The 18,882-nt window shown below is 43.8% G+C and overlaps 1 protein-coding gene across 2 annotated transcripts in view; it reads left to right on the top strand.

Annotated features, from left to right (window-relative positions):
• Nucleotides 1-17,768, top strand: part of septin7a (septin 7a) — a 30,243-nt gene extending 12,475 nt beyond the window's left edge. Inside the window, exons 3-13 of one of the 2 annotated variants that reach the window (XM_086192465.1) lie at nucleotides 4,040-4,140; nucleotides 4,222-4,356; nucleotides 7,477-7,594; nucleotides 10,308-10,400; nucleotides 10,804-10,900; nucleotides 13,898-13,949; nucleotides 14,510-14,635; nucleotides 14,977-14,997; nucleotides 15,832-15,967; nucleotides 16,046-16,191; nucleotides 17,004-17,768. In XM_086192465.1, the coding sequence (XP_086048591.1) occupies nucleotides 4,040-4,140; nucleotides 4,222-4,356; nucleotides 7,477-7,594; nucleotides 10,308-10,400; nucleotides 10,804-10,900; nucleotides 13,898-13,949; nucleotides 14,510-14,635; nucleotides 14,977-14,997; nucleotides 15,832-15,967; nucleotides 16,046-16,191; nucleotides 17,004-17,040 (1,062 nt within the window). In that variant the 3' untranslated portion in view covers nucleotides 17,041-17,768. The remainder of the gene's footprint in view (nucleotides 1-4,039; nucleotides 4,141-4,221; nucleotides 4,357-7,476; nucleotides 7,595-10,307; nucleotides 10,401-10,803; nucleotides 10,901-13,897; nucleotides 13,950-14,509; nucleotides 14,636-14,976; nucleotides 14,998-15,831; nucleotides 15,968-16,045; nucleotides 16,192-17,003) is intronic. The other variant, XM_086192466.1, reaches the window with a different exon arrangement.
• The last annotated feature ends 1,114 nt before the right edge of the window (nucleotides 17,769-18,882 follow it).

Here is an 18,882-nt window from a genome sequence, read left to right as displayed (position 1 = left end):
GAGGGTGAGAAGCTCCGTCATCTGGGAGGAGCCTGGAGTAGAGCCGCTGCTCCTCCACATCGAGAGGAGTCAGATGAGGTGGCTCAGACATCTGGTCAGGATGCCTCCCTAGGGAGGTGTTCAGGGTATGTCCAAATGGTACAGGAGGAGGCCTCAGGAAGACCCAGAACAGGTTGGAGAGACCATGTCTCTCAACTAGCCTGGGAACGCCTCAGGATCCCCCTGTGAGGAGCTGGATGAAGTAGCCAGGGAGAGGGAAGTCTGGGTTTCTCTGCTTAGGCTGCTGCCCCACGACCCGACCCAGGAGAAGCGGAAGTAGATTGATTGATGGATGGATGGCTTGATTGATTGATGAATTAATCAGTCATAACTATCTGTTATTTTTATTAATGGCAGTATTTCAGTACTTAAAAGAAAGTGCTTCAAAACATTCCATCCTTTTGGACAGTAATTCTTGCCTTGACTCATGGTTTATCGGATGTTGCTCTCCTCTACATGTAGCTGTTGGTGATGAGTTCCTCTGTTTTGTGGGATGCCGGCACCTGCAAACACACAGAAAGACATGCAGCTGAGTGACAGCCAGAGCGGTGGTGCAGTGGTCAGCACTGTTGCCTCAAAGCAAGAAGGTTCCAGGTTCGAGTTCTGGCTCCAGCACTGGATCTTTCTGTGTGGAGTCTCCACGTTCTCCCTGTTCCTGTGTGGGTTCTCTCTGGTACTCCAGCTTCCTCCCACAGTCCAAAGACATCAAGAGGGGACGAGGCTGATTGATACTCTAAATTGACCGTAGGTGTGACTGTGAGTGTGAATGGTTGTCTGTCTCTATGTGTTGGTCCTGTGATGGACTGGCGACTCATTCAGGGTGAACCCCGCCTCTCATCCGAAGGCTGCAAGGACAGGCTCCATCCATGAAATCTGGTGTATCATCTTTCAGCAGTTTTATCTAGGTGTACCTGGTAAATTTGGGAGTGCATTATGAACTTGTGAGTTGGTCGTTGAATAATATTTGGAATTGTGTCTCTGTCAATCTGGCGTTTGTTAGTCCACGAGTCACTGTTTTTGATCCGAATTAACTCATGCGGTACATATGTGGCTCTAACCCTGCTAAATGGAATGCTCACCAGCGAGCTAACTCTGTAGTGTAGGGTTTACAGCTTCTTCTCTGAAAGAAGGAGCCTGTTGAGACTCACTCTCAAACTTTATCAAACCAACATTAATAATAATTGTCATAAGGTGCATCACAGTATGTGACCTTGATCTAGACTGAGCTTGAAAATGCAGTGCTGGCTCTAATGTCACTTTTGAACTGGCTGGGTTGTGGATGGAGGAAGCAGCAGCAGTAGCATAGTGAGAACGTGGCAATCAAAATTCCAAAACGGTCATTGATGCGCACGTGTCAGTGGGTGTGTGGGTCACTGTGATGGACTGATAACCTAAAATTTCTTAATAAACCTGTCTTAAACAACCAGGCAGCACACTTGTATGGGCCTACACTAGACACAGTCAGAAAGTCTGGATAGGAATGATTTAGTCCATCGGCCTTCAGCCGGCATCTCTGCTTTTTTTTGTCGAATAGCATTTGCACCTGTCTCTGTTTGTGAGGCTGCTCCTAGGTTGAGGAGGCTTGTGGGGTTGTGAGGACCTGGTGTAACCAGCCTGTGGTGTCGTGAGTGCAGCCCAGCCCCAGTCAGTGAGGGAACCACAGGCATTCTGTGGTTCAGTGGACCTTTAGCTCCAATGTGGCTTTCTCCTTAGAGAAACTAGTTTAATATGAAGTCAAATGAAGCGGCATGGTTCTGGAGGTAGAAGGTTACTGGTTTGAGCTGTGGCACCTTCAGAGACATATTGACTCATGGCCGACGCTGTCATGTGACGTGCCAACTGGCTTATCAGGAGCAGCGAGGGCTTCCGAGTCTTTTTTCAAGGACACTTTGTCTCACCGTCTGGAGGCCAGCTGGGTATTGAACCAGAAACAAGAGCCATACTGTCATTATTTCAATATTACTGAACAAATGCTTTTCACAGTTCTTACTATTTTTATTTCAAGTCCCCTGCTTATGAAAAATATATGTAGACTGAGACTGTGATTAGAGAATAATTATAGTGTATGTATTTTAGGGTGTTGTAATGTCCATGTTGATCTGCTTTGTGGACCTGGCTTGACGTCAGCCAAACCATTGGTGAGAGCCATGAGTCTCTGAAATCAGATCTGTGGATTAAATCAAGTTCATCTGCTAAACACGAGTTCTGCCTTGACCCATGCTGATCAAAGCACGACCTTTTGGCTTCTGATGATCAGAATCAGCTTTGTTCAGCAGTTTCAGCCACTGCAGTTCCCCTCCTCTGTGTATCTGGCTGTCCAAATCTCTGTGCAGATTTGACTGGTTCAGGCTAATTGGTTTGCAGAGCTTTTTTTTTTAACTTCTGGTCTAGTGCAGATGTATTTGTGCAAGTACACTAAGCATGTAAGGAGGTAGGCAGCTCAGGTCAATGATCATGCATTAGGTTTAAATGTCATGCTTTTCATAAGCTCCTGCAACAGGTGTGAAGGTCGATATGTGTGCACATGCCATGAACAGAATATAGAAACGACTGAACCCCCACATCATGGCACCGCAGTTTGTTATCGCTTCATGACACTAGCAAGGCTGCACTATCTTCTTGGTAGGGTTATCCTAGCTAGCTGGATCACATCATCTGATCTAGCTTAATTTAGCTGCCTCTGTAAACTCAGAGAGGCAACTTGTCCTGCTGCCTCTTTGTGTCACAGCACTCCTGATTATTATGCCATTCCATTTATTTATGTAACTTAAAATAACAGCAGAAGTGAACTCTTGGCACCTTTCATGTGAAGCAGGAGTATACATCTCTATTAATGGACTGTTAGCACTGCATTCACATCTTGTTTCCATCCATACATTTTCTACCACTTATCCTGTTAAGGGTGGTTGGGGGGGGGGGGGGGGAGCTGGAGCCTATCCCAGCATCTACGTGTGAGAGGCGGGGTTCACCCTGGACAGGTCACCAGTCCATCTCAGGACCAACACATAGAGACAGACAACCATTCACACTCACAGTCACACCTACAGTCAATTTAGAGTATCAATTAGCCTCGTCCCCTCTTGATGTCTTTGGACTGTGAAAGAAAGCTGAAGGACCCGTGCCCAAGCCTAGGCTTGAACCCGGAACCTTCTTGCTGTGAGGCGACAGTGCTAACCACTGCACCACTGTGCCGCCCCATCCTGTTTTGTCTGTCACCATGTAGTCAAAGTCTGCACCTCTTACACCGTTTTGGGTGTGCTCCACTTTACACATTTGACAATCAAAAGTTTTGTTTTTTTTTTGGTGCAAATTTTCTCTTCTCTCCAGATGGGTCCCTGCTATCCCCTCCTTTACGCATGTGCATAATGAGAAAGACAGCACTGTCTGTATTGTTGAAGAGGTGATGATGACTGAGTGGTTTATGTTTTTTTTTATTTAATTTTCCAAACAAGTAACCTGTTTAGGACGATGAAGTTTAGAGGCCAAGATGGTGAGACACACAACATCCAGCAGGAGGTCCAGTGGTGGTTGTCATCTGATAGTGGAACAGTTAGAGAGGGGCGGGGCACACATGGTTGATGTCCCTACATTGATACCAAAAAAAAAAAAAAAATACATTTCTAAAATTGGTCACAAAATTACTTACAAGCAGCAATAAATTGGTCACCTCTAGTAGTGTAATGTGATTTAATTAGGTGAATACCACCCGGAAATTAGTGGAAAGTTTAACAGGTTCAAAGATGAGCTTTCCTCAAGATCAAAAACACTTCAATAGAAACACACTGGGTACATAGCATTAGACTGGAAAAGCAGGTCAATATGTTTTATTCAGGCAGTAAAAACGTAGTTGTAGAAGTCCTGACTGCAAGCTCATACTGCAGCATCAGGACACATGAGTGAGCTGGTGGAGATGACCGAGATAAACATCCTGGGCCATCCAGCCCGTACGGATGATTGCAAACGTTTAAACGATGCTTATTGACATTGTTGCTCTTTGCAGGTGGAACAATCGCAGGTTCTTGTAAAAGAAGGCGGTGTGCACCTCCTCCTCACCATAGTTGACACGCCAGGCTTTGGCGATGCTGTTGACAACAGTAACTGGTGAGCTTAGCCATTAATCAGTAGCTAATGAGTTCCACCACAGTTTTGACATCCCTGACATCGATGTGGTTTCATCCTCAGCTGGCAGCCGGTCATCGATTACATCGACAGTAAGTTCGAGGATTACCTCAACGCTGAGTCCCGGGTCAACAGACGACAAATGCCAGACAACAGAGTGCAGTGCTGCCTGTATTTCATCGCCCCATCTGGACATGGGTACGTCTCTCAGGGCCCATTCATTAGTGAATATTGATGGTATTGGCCTTTGAGCTCAACAATATATCCTCATTCACACACTCACTCACACACACACACACACACACACACTTAACAAACTAATGGTGGAGCCTGCCATGCAAGTGCCAACGTACTCATCTGTCCCATAAGTTTGTCACCTTAATTCACATGAATGGGATGGACATAATATTTGATACTGACTATCAGTAAAAGCCTTTAGAGTTCAATATCAACACAAATTACAGCCTTGCAAAACGACCATTACAATAAATCGGCTCCTCCCTCAAGCTGATTCATTTGAACATTCTAATAATCATTAAGGGGGGCGTGTTGTTGGACATTTGTGTTATACTGAGAAACCTATCAGCGGTTTCAATGTTTTGGCTTTGTGGATGTCTTGACCTTGATTATTGGTAGATAAGTAAGAACTCTGGACAGTCAGAGATTGACAGGTTGGTTTTGAGAGTTTCTTTGCTTCGTACCACCCGTGTGTTGTGATTGTGGATGATGGAAGATTGAAGAAGGAAATGCTTTAGTTGTCTAAATTAAAATAGTTTATTAAGCAAATGTTAACATGCTGAGGATAACACGGAAAGTTTTTGGTTGGAGAAAAATAATCCCAAAAATCTCAGCTCATGGTTTGCCGTACCTGCACCGCAGGTGTCGCGTCGTGTACGGACTCAGTGCAGCCAAACCGTACATGTGACATCGTTGCTGTTGTTTTTGTTAGTTTACTGAAGTTGAACAAAAATATGAAAATGTAATTATTGCATTTTAGAATAAGAGGATTGAGGGAGAGCATGGGACCACTAGTAAACAGGCAGGGGTGCCTGATACTACTGGAGGCTGCCATTTCACTACCGACTGTACTTGGATATCTCTTATAGCTTTTATAGGAAGGAAGGCAGAATTGTGTCCTCTGATCGTAGTTTCTTTTTTATTTAGATCCCACCAATTCAAAATTATGGCAGCAGAGATATTGTATCATAATTTGTAGACAAAATCTGACATATCACCTTTTGTAACAACTTTTGGAATAATTTCAGAGAAAAGCCAATTATCGTTTTCACACCATTAAGGTCTCAAATGCCCTTTTGGCTCACAAGCTACAAGCTGGTGGCAGTGTATGGTCACCTTCCATCGGCAGGCACAAACACAATTCAGGCCTGGGAAGATGAGTGGAAAAAAATATACAGTATACCAGAGCCTCTATTTGAACATGTGCCAAATGCCGAGATAAAGTGTACTGTATCTTGTCGCTTGGGTCCGCAGAGCTTTTTTGTGCATATTTCGTGCAACAGTCAGTACCTCTTGGCAGGCAAAGACCTCTTTATAGTTTTACAACCCCAAAATAGGCTTGTGCAAGCAGGTTATCTTTAAGAAATGATGACGTCATTTTCCAAGTTAATTCATTGGTCACCAGGTGGTTCTTGGGTGTTTTAATCTCTTATCTCAAATATAATGTGCTCCGGGGCCACTAAGGTGTACAGCAGAAGTTGCCATGGTGATATATCTGCTGAGAAACTGAACCATCTCTATGAAACTTGCAAACAGTCCTCAAAGTTCTCAAAACAGATGCATGGATTGAAGTTGGATTGAAAGCTGGCATTACTTTGCTAATCCACAAATCCTGCTTTGTAGTCCAGCCCCCTGGAATCATACCGTCTCAATGCCCGAGGCCTTCTGTCAGGCAGCAAGCAGCAATAACACCAGCCCGCTGACCTGGAGACCCTATTCCTCATATCTCTGTTTTGGCTCTGGCCAGTGCCAAACACACACACACACACACACACACACACACACACACACACAGCTGGCCTTGCTTGCTCACATACTAGTTCACACTGAGCTGCCAACAACAAGAGGTGGTTTTGTCAAGTGGTGGTCCTGTTGGCCCACGCTGACCCAGTCTGGCTTCCTCGCTGCAGCATCGTTGGCTCTTGAAGGAAGACAATATGAACCTCTGCATTTTCAGCATTTATCTTTGAGGTGTGTGTGTGTGTGTGTGTGTTTTGTATTAGTAATTATTGATTCATTGAAGTACTAAATATAAAAATCATTTTTAACTTCTCCAAGGCTGCATGTCTGATCTACACAGAGCTTAGCATATGCACATTATTTACCTCATGACAAAGTTATCAAGGGTTTTTAACCACATCTTAAGACCAGTTATGTATCCAAGTACACTGAAGTACTTGCCAGTTGATAGGTACTCTTAAATAATCCCGCTTGTTATATTTGTCAAATGGTTGTTATTTTAGACTGCAGTATTTGAAAGGGAGTGTGTTGGGGCTCTGAAAAAGAGCAGGGCACATGTCCCCAAGAACAAAGGGCAAAGAAACGTCTACCTCAAACGCATGTAAGCAGCTTGACGGCGTGTGGCAGAGGAAGTGCTTTGACGTGGAGTGATCTTACTAGTCTGGAATGGAATGTGGTTTTTTTGTCACGGCACAATCATTAAAGATCATACAGTACATGCAGGATGTTAAATGACCAAATCAGCGGAAAATGTTGTCAAGGCTTGCTTGAGCCCTCAGTTTATGGCCCGTCGTGAACGAAATGTTCTATCATCCTTGAAAATCATATGACGGTAACTTCTATCAACATCTACTGACAGGCTGTTGTTTTGTACTCACTGGGTGCGTGTTATGATGTGTGAATGTCAGCTGTTTAGCTTTTTTTTTTTTTTGTTTTGTTTAAGTGTGATCATGGGTGCAGCTGAAGGTGTTTCTGTGCACGGTCAAGACTCGTAGTTTTAAAGAGCAATCACGAAATATCCCCCAGCCTCACGTTTAACTCCAGCGAGAAGAGTGAGGCTTCACTGGACTTGACTTGCATACATTTGAATAAAACCATCTGAGTGCATCGGCCTTCAGTCTGTTACGTGGGTTCTATGTGACTATTGTGTAAATGTCCTGAGAATTGAAGTTCTATGCTTTGCAACTGTTATAACAGCTGACAAAGGATTTTTAGTTTCAGGCATCTCAGATGTGTTGGGTGCTGTCTGAACCATGGTCCTGAAGGCTTCCCCAGCCCTCTTTCTCCACCCACCATCGCTCTACGCTTCATCGTGTCCCCTCTCTCTGCTTCCCTCTCTAGACTCAAGCCTCTTGACATTGAATTCATGAAACGGTTGCACGAAAAAGTCAACATCATCCCTCTCATCGCCAAAGCCGACACAATGACTCCAGAGGAGTGTCAACAGTTCAAGAAACAGGTTTGTCTTAGCTCCGAGTTGGTTCTCTAACATGGCTTCACAGTGTAGGGTCCCAGTTGTCCAGTGATCTCTCCAGTGCTCCTCCTCTTCTGCCTCAGTCTTGATGGGATCAGATACAAGATGAAAACTGTTTCCTTGTTATTATGTCTGTGGCCTGAACACTCGTTTAAAAACTGTGATCTTAAGTTGCTCTAATATAAGATTAACTCCGGCCCTCTTTCTTTGATAGGGAGATAGAACTTGGGCTGTCAAAATTGTGAAAACTAAACACTTAAATATTCTTTCTGAATCTTATAAAATATTAGAATATATTCCATTATACAATCTATTGATTATTTCAAATATTGTATGATTTAAACATCCCAGACCTTTATTTCTCTGTCTTTCCAAAAGAGCCTGCCACAAACATACAACGAAGAGACAAACCGTTACTGACCAAAACACAAAGCACTTCTAAAATGAGCTTTTGAAGTCGCCCAGAGTGCGACTGACTCTTATTTCATTTGAGTCTGATTCTGAGCTGTCCTCCTCTGCCATCATTACTAGCACATCGCAAACATTTGGCTCCTTGTCCCCTGTATATGCGACAGATGGCTCTGTCTTCCGTGTGGTCTGTCTTCCTCGATGAGGTTTAATGGCAATTTTCTGGCAAACCAGCTGAAGGATGCGTTACCGCCACCAGCCTGTAGGCAGAAGAGCAGAACTGTAATCTTTAGAGAGCAGCTGCGGTGCTACAGCCTGCTAGAGGCCCACAGTCTCGCAAAACTTGCGAGGTAGTGTTTTTTTTTATATCTATATATCATATTTGTATATTCAAATATACATTTTAATATTTGAATACTATATATACTATATATATATATATATTAGTATTCAAATATTAAAATGTATGGCTCAGGCATGGGATCTTTCTGTGTGAGTCTCCATGTTCTCCCTGTTCCTGTGAGGGTTCTCTCCTGGTACTCCAGCTTCCTCCCACAGTCCAAAGACATCAAGAGGGGACGAGGCTGATTGATACTCTAAATTGACTGTAGGTGTGACTGTGAGTGTGAATGGTTGTTTGTCTCTATGTGTTGGCCCTGAGATGGAAAGCCGCCGCGACCCTTAACAGGATAACCAGAAGATAATGGATGGATGGATGGACGGAACATTCTTTGACAGCCCTTTTTAGAACCATGGGATTACAGTTCTCCATTATCAAACTTATCTCTACATTCACAGCCACATTTCCAACAGGAACTGCTGGTAACTAACACATGAAATTAGGGCGTCACTTTACAACAATAGCATCACCTACCAGCAAAAAACTGGGCCGATCAAGACTACCTGGTCTACCTGTACCTGACATTGTAGGAGTCCTTCATGTGAGCTTTTACTGGTTATGTTAGATTTAATTTTTAATGTATGTTTTGTCAGATTGGCCTGTAATTTACTGTAAATTTGTTTTTAATCAAAGCAGAACAGACTTTTTTTTGTAGTAAAAGGACAGGAGGCCCTACTTGTGGTGAAACTCTGATCTACTTAACAATAAAAGGGCATGGTTCTGGACGGGGCTTAAGATGACAGGAGGTCTCTGAAGCACCGCTGTGATCATAAACAGGGTCTCCGCTCTGACCAGAGCAAATAATCTTACACTTCAATCAACCTTCACCAGAGAAACAAGGCACGCCCATGGATGTATAGAGGATCTTATTCATTCCTGCTCATCCCTTCTCAGTGGCAAATGAAGGCAAAAACAGTCTGAAAGAAACGCTGGTGCACTGCACTCTGGGTCGCCCAGTGTAACCCACCATTATCTAGAATAAAAGGATTTTTTTAGATGTCCCAAATGTTATCAAATTTCAGTGGTTACACGAATCGTGTCTTCAGGATTGTGAAGTTCAAACAAATGCATCCACTGTTTTTCAGGAGTTTCTTTCATAATGTAAGTCTAAAGGGGACGTATTTTTTTGGCGGCTGTGCATCACAGGACGGACGCCATAGTTATGACACTTGTGGCCACTGAAGAAAATTAGCCTTGGAGTTCTTCTTGTATCCAGTTATTAGTCTACATCTATGGTCCAAAATGGCCACCATACTCTCTGAACCCAGGTGTGTGCTGGGCCATGGTTGTATTGATGAAGGGTAAAATGTAGAACAACACTGAGTATTGTCGTGCTGCCGAGCAACTGTGGCCTGCGTATTCTCCGGATTCACAAGAACAGGATTGTTTGCTTCCGACTCCAAAATAAACACATACTGTACTTTGAAGTGAATATGAATCACAACCAGTATTGTCTTAGTATTTTTACAGATACTCAAGGACTGCGTTTGATCCACATTCTGCGTTCACATTAGAAAATTGACCTGTTTTATTTTTTGGCCTTGGGATAAATTAGATTAGAAACTCGTTATTCATCCTAAGCTCCTTCATCACATTACAGGAATTTGAAGTCATGATTCTTTTGAGTGTAAAAAGGCTCCGGTGTATTAGTGCACTGTTTGCTTCGTCTGGGGCCTGATGTTAATGGGGTTGATGCACAGCTCTTGTACACTGTTTACTCAGTACATCACTGACGTGGTGGTGGGGGTGGTGGTAGTTGCATGCATTGGTCAGGTGGGTTCCTCTTCCTGTTGTCTAACCCCTAGTATGACCATCTATTGACCGGTGTGTCCCACTTCACCACACGACCTCTCACGCTGCCTCTTTCTGTCTCCTGGCTGCTCTGTGTAGATCATGAGGGAGATCCAGGAACATAAAATTAAAATCTACGAGTTTCCAGAAACAGACGATGAAGAGGAGATGAAGATGATTAGAAAAATCAAGGTCTGTTCCCCTGAAACAACTCTTTTATTCCTGCATCTGAAATATTGACTTTTCTTTTTATGGAACGGTTCTCTGAACTCACCAAATCCAAGTGAAATTGATTGAGATGGAAGACTCCTCCTCCACTGAGGAGAATGTATTATAGAATGTTGTATTATTAATGCAGAACAAAAAGCCTACGAGGGGCTTTCTATACTGTAACTACATTTAAGAGCATACAGTATACTTTTCCACTTTTGCTTTGGTAAAGAAGTTGAATCTACCAGTTTTTTCGTAACACAAGTATCTGCACTTCTAAGGTGTGTGTGTGTGTGTGTGTGTGCGTGCGTGCGTGCATGCGTGCGCTCGTATTTTTAGCCTACGGAGCTATGTGACAGTTGTGTCCCCTCCCTCTTCTCTGTAGGATCGTTTACCTCTGGCTGTAGTGGGCAGTAACACCATTATTGAGGTCGATGGAAAGAGAGTGCGTGGGAGGCAGTACCCCTGGGGTGTGGCTGAAGGTGAGTGATCGGAGGTCAGGTGACCGCGGTGCGTACAGTGTAAATCCCAATGGATTATTGAGCAATGCCCAGAGACAGCTGCAGAGTTACGTTCAATCACGTACGAGATTACTGCTTATTCATGTACTGGATTGAATTTTAGTCAATCAAGACATCTATCAACAACAAAGAATGGCATAAATATGCATTTTTAATTGATGAATACATGCACTAAAAAACACAATTTATAAAGTCGGGTGTGTTGGGGGAAAAAACCTGTGAAAAAAAAAAGCATTAAAAAGGCAAATTAAATCAAAAGACTTTGGAAAATCCAACAAAATTGGAATTTGGTGGATAATCGACATAACAGAGCTGTAATATCAGGGCACTGCAAACGGTCCTGCTTGCAATACAAAAAGAGTGCAAGAGAAAAAAGAGCGCAAGATTCAGATGTTCTTCTAATTTGATCTGCAGATATGCAATGAGGAAGGAAACTAATTTGCCTATAAATGAGTGAGGACAGCGCTTCCGTTCATAATGCCTGAGGGGTCACTGACTCTCCTAAGAATGAGAGTTTTGGGTCCTTTTAGACGGCGTCTGCGCCACCATCATCCAAATGCCAAAGGAGGGAATATTTTCTTTTCTGTTCTCTTGTCTATGACCGTCTCCTCCTGACTGGAGGGAGAAGAGGGGAGTAGGAGCGAGTGCACTGGTTCTATTACTGTCCTCGTCCTCTGACATACCACAGGACTCTGTATTCAGATTAGTTTTAAACGGCAATTTATAGGCGGCGACTCCGGTCATGATGAAATCTCACAAAAGTTCTTTCACATGCATCAAGCTGAAACCGACTGCTCACAACATGTTTGTGCTCTTGGATTGTTCAAGCAGATGTCAGGTCAGACCGGACAAACCTGACCAATTTAGAGGAAGACCAAAGCATTCTTGCTGGTGGCTGACGGGTTTGGTTCGTTGAACCTTTTTGATGAGATCACAGATGATGATGATGATGATGATGATGGTGACGGTGTGACGACCAGAGAACCTTCAACTATAGTTTCATTTCGGTAAATGAGTCAGGATTGAGGATCACTCAGAGAAAGGAATTATTTTAAGCGCCGGCCGCATGCTCCACCACCCTTCTTCCCAGGAATGTGGTGCATTTCTGTGCTTTCTTTTTTTCTTTTAACTTTTCACACCTGTTTTCCTTCAAAATTGCACATCACCAAATTACCCGCTGCTCTGTTTGTCATACTCTCTGTTGTGTTGCCAGCCACCCCCCTCCCCCCAAAAAAAACAACAACAACAAAGAATTCTGAATGCATTAGCAGGTCATGTGATGCATAATTTTATGGACTGATGCTGAGACATTTCCCTTTTGTTTGTGGTTCTGATAGTGTCTCACACAAACACACACACACACACACACACACACACAGAGGAGATGCGTAGATATTGTCACCCCTCTTCAGCACAGGATATGAGAGTCAGACTTGCCCTGACACAGGAAGTTGCAGTCACACTGCCAGACCTGTGAACAAATCTCACTGCCATGGAAAGCTGAGCGACTAGTGTGTGCGACTAAGCTGCAAGGTTTTATGGCTACACATCAAATGGAGGCAGTAATGGGAACATCTCAGCACCCTTCACCCCACCCAGTCAGCGGAGAACACACCTACTACAGAGCAGAACACAGTGCAGCCCAGTGGACCACTTGTAAGAGTGCTACGAGGAAACTGGTTTTCACCTCGGTTTGTGACTGTGGGGCGTGAGTTCTGGAATACCAAAAATGTTTTTGGCAGTGTGTCAGCATAAATCCACAGAAAGGGCGCGGAGAGAAAGAGGGCAAGGTCCCTGAGAAGCTATGCAGGCCAGCGTACCACAGCAGCTCTGAGAAACCTCAGGGGACTGGGGGGGTTGTTATTGGAGCCCAGGCAGAAATACCAGCACATGATGCCACATGCTGGTACTGTCAGGTACTACAACTGTCTAAGAAGTGCAGCACAATATGAAATGGAGTTGAATAGAGTCTGCAGTAAATAGTTTTGTTCAACTTCTGTGAAATGTTTCAGTAAGTACAAAGACGATTCTTTTATTTTTTTCTCGTTTGTCTGGTCTTGTAATCTTGTTTTTCATGTTGCCAGTGACAGTGTGATACTTCAACTGTCCAAAGCAAAGGGAGGTTTAGCTTCGTAAGTCAGGGAAAGTTCCGTCCCTTCCTCATGTCCCCGGTTGCTTTCTCCACATCATCGCTCTCTCGTCTTCTCTGCCTTATTTTGATGCCATCTGACTCTGCGTTGTCAGAATAATGCTGGATTCTGGACCTCGGAGGCGATGCTGACTTGAAGTTAATTTGCTCAGCATGGGACCCTAAATATCAAGACATAGTTAAGGGAAGGTTGCATTCAATCACATTTAAACCCAAGAGATCCAATGCAGCATTCAAATTTTACCCCACAAAAATAACAATTAATAGGTAGACGTGCATTCATTCATTGAACATTTCATTTATGCCTTGAATGTTTAATAAAAGTCAAAGTCATATTTCTGCAAAACAAGTATCTATGATTCAAAATATCACATTTTGTCCCTCAAAAATCTCGTGATGATTTTCTGGATCCATATTCAAATCGCTGTCAAAATGAAACGGGTTCCTCAACAACGCAACATGTGTCATTCGTTAGATTGTGAAAGTAATAAAGTCATATCTGTTCAAACTCTTGCTCATTTTGCTCAGGGCCCTCAGGAAGACCACTTGCTGTATTCATTATCAAATCAAATCCATCAAGCAGGTTAGCCAGTCGAGATCAGACAGCAAAACTAAGATGAGGTGTTCTAGCCACACCTCCTGCTTCAGTGCCAACCTACTCTCCTCAATAGAACTTAGAACCTCAACAGTGACATTGTCAAAGTTGAGAAGGTGCGTCCGTGCAGTCCCACGTTGACGTGGTGGGATGGGCAGCTGTAGCTCTTCTTTTCTCCAGCATTCAGCGCTGCTCTGTCTGCTTCTTCCCACAGTGGAGAACGGAGAACATTGTGACTTCACAATCCTGCGGAACATGCTCATCAGGTGAGTACGAACACGCATGATCCGACCGTCGGTGCCTCCTGTGACCCTGGCTCCTGTCCTGCACCTGCACTCTCATCCGGAATAAGTGAACAAGCTCAAATTAATTTCACCAGTAGCGTCGTGAAAAGTCCAATTTTGTAACAGAGATCCGATCAAAATTTGAGTTTATCAACTAGCAGAATTTAAAATTGGTGTTTAAATAAAAGACTTGTCGGAGAAAATGGAGATATTTTGCATGCTTTTTTTTCCTCCAGTATGGATTGGAATGTGGACACCTCATAATTCCATTTGATTCTGATTCATATCCATGATAAATTATACAATCCTGATAATATGAACAATGTTAACCTTTACCTGATATGATGTCCCCTGTCCTTGAAGTATCTGGGGTTGTCAACTGTACATTTTAAGCTTCTGCCTGGTTAGGGTTGCTGATGGCTGTGACGTCTTCACAATTTCTGGCTGATAAATGGTGAAACTTGGGTGATATTTCTTAACCTCAGAGGGCTAAAACATTCCAAAAAAGATGAGGGTATTTGGTTTTTGTTGTTGTTTTCCAGGACCCACATGCAGGACCTGAAGGACGTTACGAACAATGTCCACTATGAGAACTATCGCAGCAGGAAACTGGCTGCTGTCACCTACAATGGCGTTGACAACAACAAGCCCAAAGGACAGCTCACCAAGTAGGTTTCTCTACACTTTGTGTGTCTGAACACTCTGTAAATATGAACCCAGGTAAGGGGGGGGGGGGTCTTCCCTCCGCTGGAACATGTTGCTGGTGTTATCAGGGACCTGTGACCTCTATGGAGGAAACTGCAGGTCAGAGGTCAGCGTCTGCAGCATCTGACCCAGAGATTAAAGCTTCCAAGAGGTCACTAAGGCAACCCTGAACACCCTCTCTGTCAAAGGAAGGCTGCACTAACTAACTCCCACTAACTAGCCAGCAGGTCTCCCTACATATCTCACCAGCTCATGCATGGGTCATGGCTGCATGCTAAGTGTCTGTGCATTTGTTTGTTTTTAGACCTGAGACCCCTGAAGGCATGTAAGTGTTAACTTCACTTCTTCATAACCTCACTGATGCTTTTGTACTGCTCCCTTTTGTTTCCTCTCCTTTTTATTTTCCTTTTCTTTTTCCTGCAGCCGTTAAATGATTATAATGGCTTGAATGAAACGTAAACCAACTGAACTGAGTTGGCCTGCGGAGAAAAGCCCATCGTGTTATTTTCATCAGCTGTAATCAGCTGGCTGGGCTCGTCTTGCAGATTCAGCCGTAGTTCTTATTGGGCACATTTGGCGAGTTCAAGGACTGTTGACAAATGTTCGGCCTGCGCTCACTGCACAATTGATGGCTGAGTTCTGCGGGAGAGCAGCCAGAAAGGGTGGACGTAAAATCATGCAAAAAGCAATAAAAAGAATCCGCTTAAATACAGCTGCAAAGTGTCACGCTAGAACTTTAAATGTATGGATATGTTATTACATTCATGTATTTTCACAAAATGTGCCGATCAAAGAATAATTACCATGATGTTTCTCAGTTGCACTGTGATATCTAAGACGTCGATTCACCTGTCGGCAGTATTTCTTAATGAGGTGGATCACCTGTGTGGCAAGTTCCGAAAAGCAGGTTCATCTTGTAGCTGCAGAGTTCCCTGGAAGCCTCCATAAGAGTGGGTTTCCAGGGAAGGGCAGCAAGCCAGTCTGTCCCCTTTGCTTGATCCTCTCATTCTGATGCCAGACCTTTGTTAGGGGCGGAGCTTAATCTCTGCTCATCTCTGGCAAGGCATTTGTGCTGTTGATACCATGAGATGTACCTGATTTATGCCCAACTCTGCGTGCTAGTATGTGCTGTTTGTCTGAACGTGGTTCATGTCTCCAGGAGTCCTCTAGCCCAGATGGAGGAGGAACGACGGGATCATGTGGCCAAGATGAGGAAGATGGAACAGGAAATGGAGCAAGTATTTGAAATGAAGGTCAAAGAGAAGCTGCAGAAGCTTCGAGACTCCGAGGCTGAGGTAAACTGATAAAGCTCATGTTAATCAGTTCGTTTTGCTTCTGAAAGTCTTGGCTCACTGCCGATTGTATTTGTGCAGCTCCAAAGGCGTCATGAGCAGATGAAAAGAAACCTGGAGGCACAGCACAAAGAACTGGAGGAGAAGCGCCGCCAGCATGAGGAGGAGAAGGCCAGCTGGGAGGCCCAGCAGAGGATTCTGGAGCAGCAGAAACTTGACGCTTCCAGGTAAACACACACGATGTCCAGCTTCCCATCTACATGCTCCTAGTATCGATGAAGAGTCGACACCTTCAGTGCAGCTCTCAATTTGTTTTTTTCAAGGAGCAGTTACAATTCTACAGAAACGCAAGTGTAGAAACGATCACCTGTGATATTTTTTCCACCTCTTAGCAGCTTTTAATCCGATTTTATGTGGTCAAAGAGACATTCTTGATGAATCTGCAGCTACAGCGGAGATGCCCAAGTCTTCCTGACTGTCAGCTGCCTCAATTTCAGTGTTTTTAGAATCAATAGGTCAAAGTTTGATTTAGCTGCACAGTGTTTTTGAATGTGAGAATGCTATAGGAAAGCAATGGTAAATCAATTAGTAATCGTGCGAGTACTAGTTTAACCAAATAACATGTACATTCCCGGATACATTAACATCAGTACATCTTGCCTCATAATACCTCTTTGTTCCTCAAGAGGTGACAGTAAGTCACTGTACTGCAAAAGTAGTGTAGCTGCACCAGAGGCCTGCGGAAAAACTTCTTCAACCTGGAGTTACATTATATAACCATCTCCCTTTCCATGAGCTTTCAGTCGCTACCCAGAAGTTGTGACCATAGGGTAGTGTGATCTGACAAGCAGCTGGATAGGTGATCGTGTCAGGACCAGTTTCAAAGCAGCTGCTTCCTGCCCCACATGAGCATTCTCCCCTAAAACAGTTGGGTGGGATTCAGAAAGCAACCTGATCACCCATTCATCCTCCAGTAGAGATGCAGGGGTCCTCACGGGAGTACCGTCTGCTTGACTTGTCCTCCCTCTTGTTTCTACAGAACCTTGGAAAAGAACAAGAAGAAGAAGATCTTCTAATACACCTGCAGCGTCTTCTCGATGTTCCAGTGTATTATTTGCCAACCTGCCAGCCTTGATTGTCAGAACATCTGTCATCAACTACATCCATGGTTTGACCAGATGACTGTGCAATAACGAAAGGAATGCCAGGGGGCAGTAATGTGAGGACTCTGAATTTAACCAATCAACAAGGATAAACTCCACACACAGTTGAGTTTACTTGTTCTACATTAAAGCACTGTTGCAGTTTAAGTTCAGAGTCCAGTCCATCTTTCCTCCAGCTCCTCTAGTTTAGAAATGTTGGGTGCTGTACATGCAGGGCATCCTTTTAATGCCAAAAAGCAAAACCTTTTCTTTCCTCCCAAGGTGTTCTGTCATGTAAATTGTATAACCTTGAACTGCAGTGTTCGACTTAATCACATGTTAACGTTCATTCTTACTTCTTATTTTATTTTGTATCGACCCTGCTAGACAAATTGTGTTTAGTTTCGGAAACTCAGGGTATATCCCTGTCCTCAGCCATGCAACAGTGTCGGAGAGACCGCTGCTCGTCTGCTTTTTAATGATTCAACACGCAACTGAAGCAGGAACCAGTTGTTCCAGAAAAGTTGTCAAGCAGCACTCAACTGGATAACCATACCAAGCTGGCGCTCCTCCTGTTATATTTACCAATGTTGTGTACTGCATCATCTTTTGTAATGTTTTGTTTTTACTGTATAAAGTCACATAATAAAATCGTGATGGGGAACAAACCACATGACACTGAAGTCTTTGAAACACTTGCAATGTCAAAAATGTGAAGTATGCCAGGATTCTTCCTGGATTCCTCTTCCCAGCAGGCGTTGGAAGCTGGTTGCAGGTATTCTCTCCCTTCCAGCCAGGGTTAAGCTCGTCAGTGTTTCAGTATCCTAAAAGTAGTTGAATGAGATTGATGTCATAGCTCTGTGCAGGCCCAGTTCTCCCACGACAAACTGGGAAAACCTTGTAGCTGGAAGATCATTATTGTTGCAAGTTTCTAATTGAGGTGTGGGGCATGATGTACTTGGTTCTTACAATTTTTTTGTCTCGTTTTGACTCTGCAGGTGCTTTTGTGGCTTTTTCTGGATGTGGATAATGTTATTAGTGTTTTCCTCCAGCAGGTGGCATTGTAGCATTGCATTGAACTCACCCCAGGGACTTGATGTTTGATCAGTCTTATCAGTACCACACTGGACTTTACACACAACAGACCAAAGCCCTACTGTGCAGAGTGAAGAATGGCCCGTCTCTTCATGTTGTCATAACCTTTCACCCACTAACAGATCTTCCTTCCTGACCTCCTGCACACTGTCGTTCTGCAGGAACAGGTCAGATCAGAGGCCATTATCTGGAACCGCCTCAGTCTGAGGGTCGCAGAAGTAACAGCGACCCACCTGCCACTTACTGCTGGGTCTGATCTGAGTTTAGTAAACCCTCGTGACGACAAAATTAGACAAGCTATTGGTTGGCTGAGTTAGTTCAGGGGGTCTTGAGAGAACTCTGAAGCTACACTACAGGCAATAACAAGCGTTATTTCAATTATCTCATAGTGCTGGGGCTCTTGAGAGCTTCAAGGGGGCTCGACTTTCATGAGTGTCAAGCATTCTTTGGGATGGTTCAGGGGTCACTGACCTGATTCCTCAAGATGGTTCAGAGCATTCTGAGACTTAAAAAGGACATCTGTTAAATGGAGGTTAGGGAATCCTATTTGTAATACTTTTATGGCAATTATTTCATGTGGCAATACTTTTATGTTCCACTAGTTCTTAAGAAGATCTTTTTTTTTAATCACTTGTCCACCTGATGCTAATGGGAAAAAGTTGAGGTGGTGGTCAGGTGGTG

Source organism: Aulostomus chinensis, chromosome 22 (assembly GCF_037954235.1).
Source record: "Aulostomus chinensis isolate RoL2024-O1b breed Wild chromosome 22, RoL_Achi_v1.0, whole genome shotgun sequence".
NCBI classification, from domain to species: domain Eukaryota; kingdom Metazoa; phylum Chordata; class Actinopteri; order Syngnathiformes; family Aulostomidae; genus Aulostomus; species Aulostomus chinensis.
This window is presented reverse-complemented; position numbering and strand designations above follow the sequence as displayed.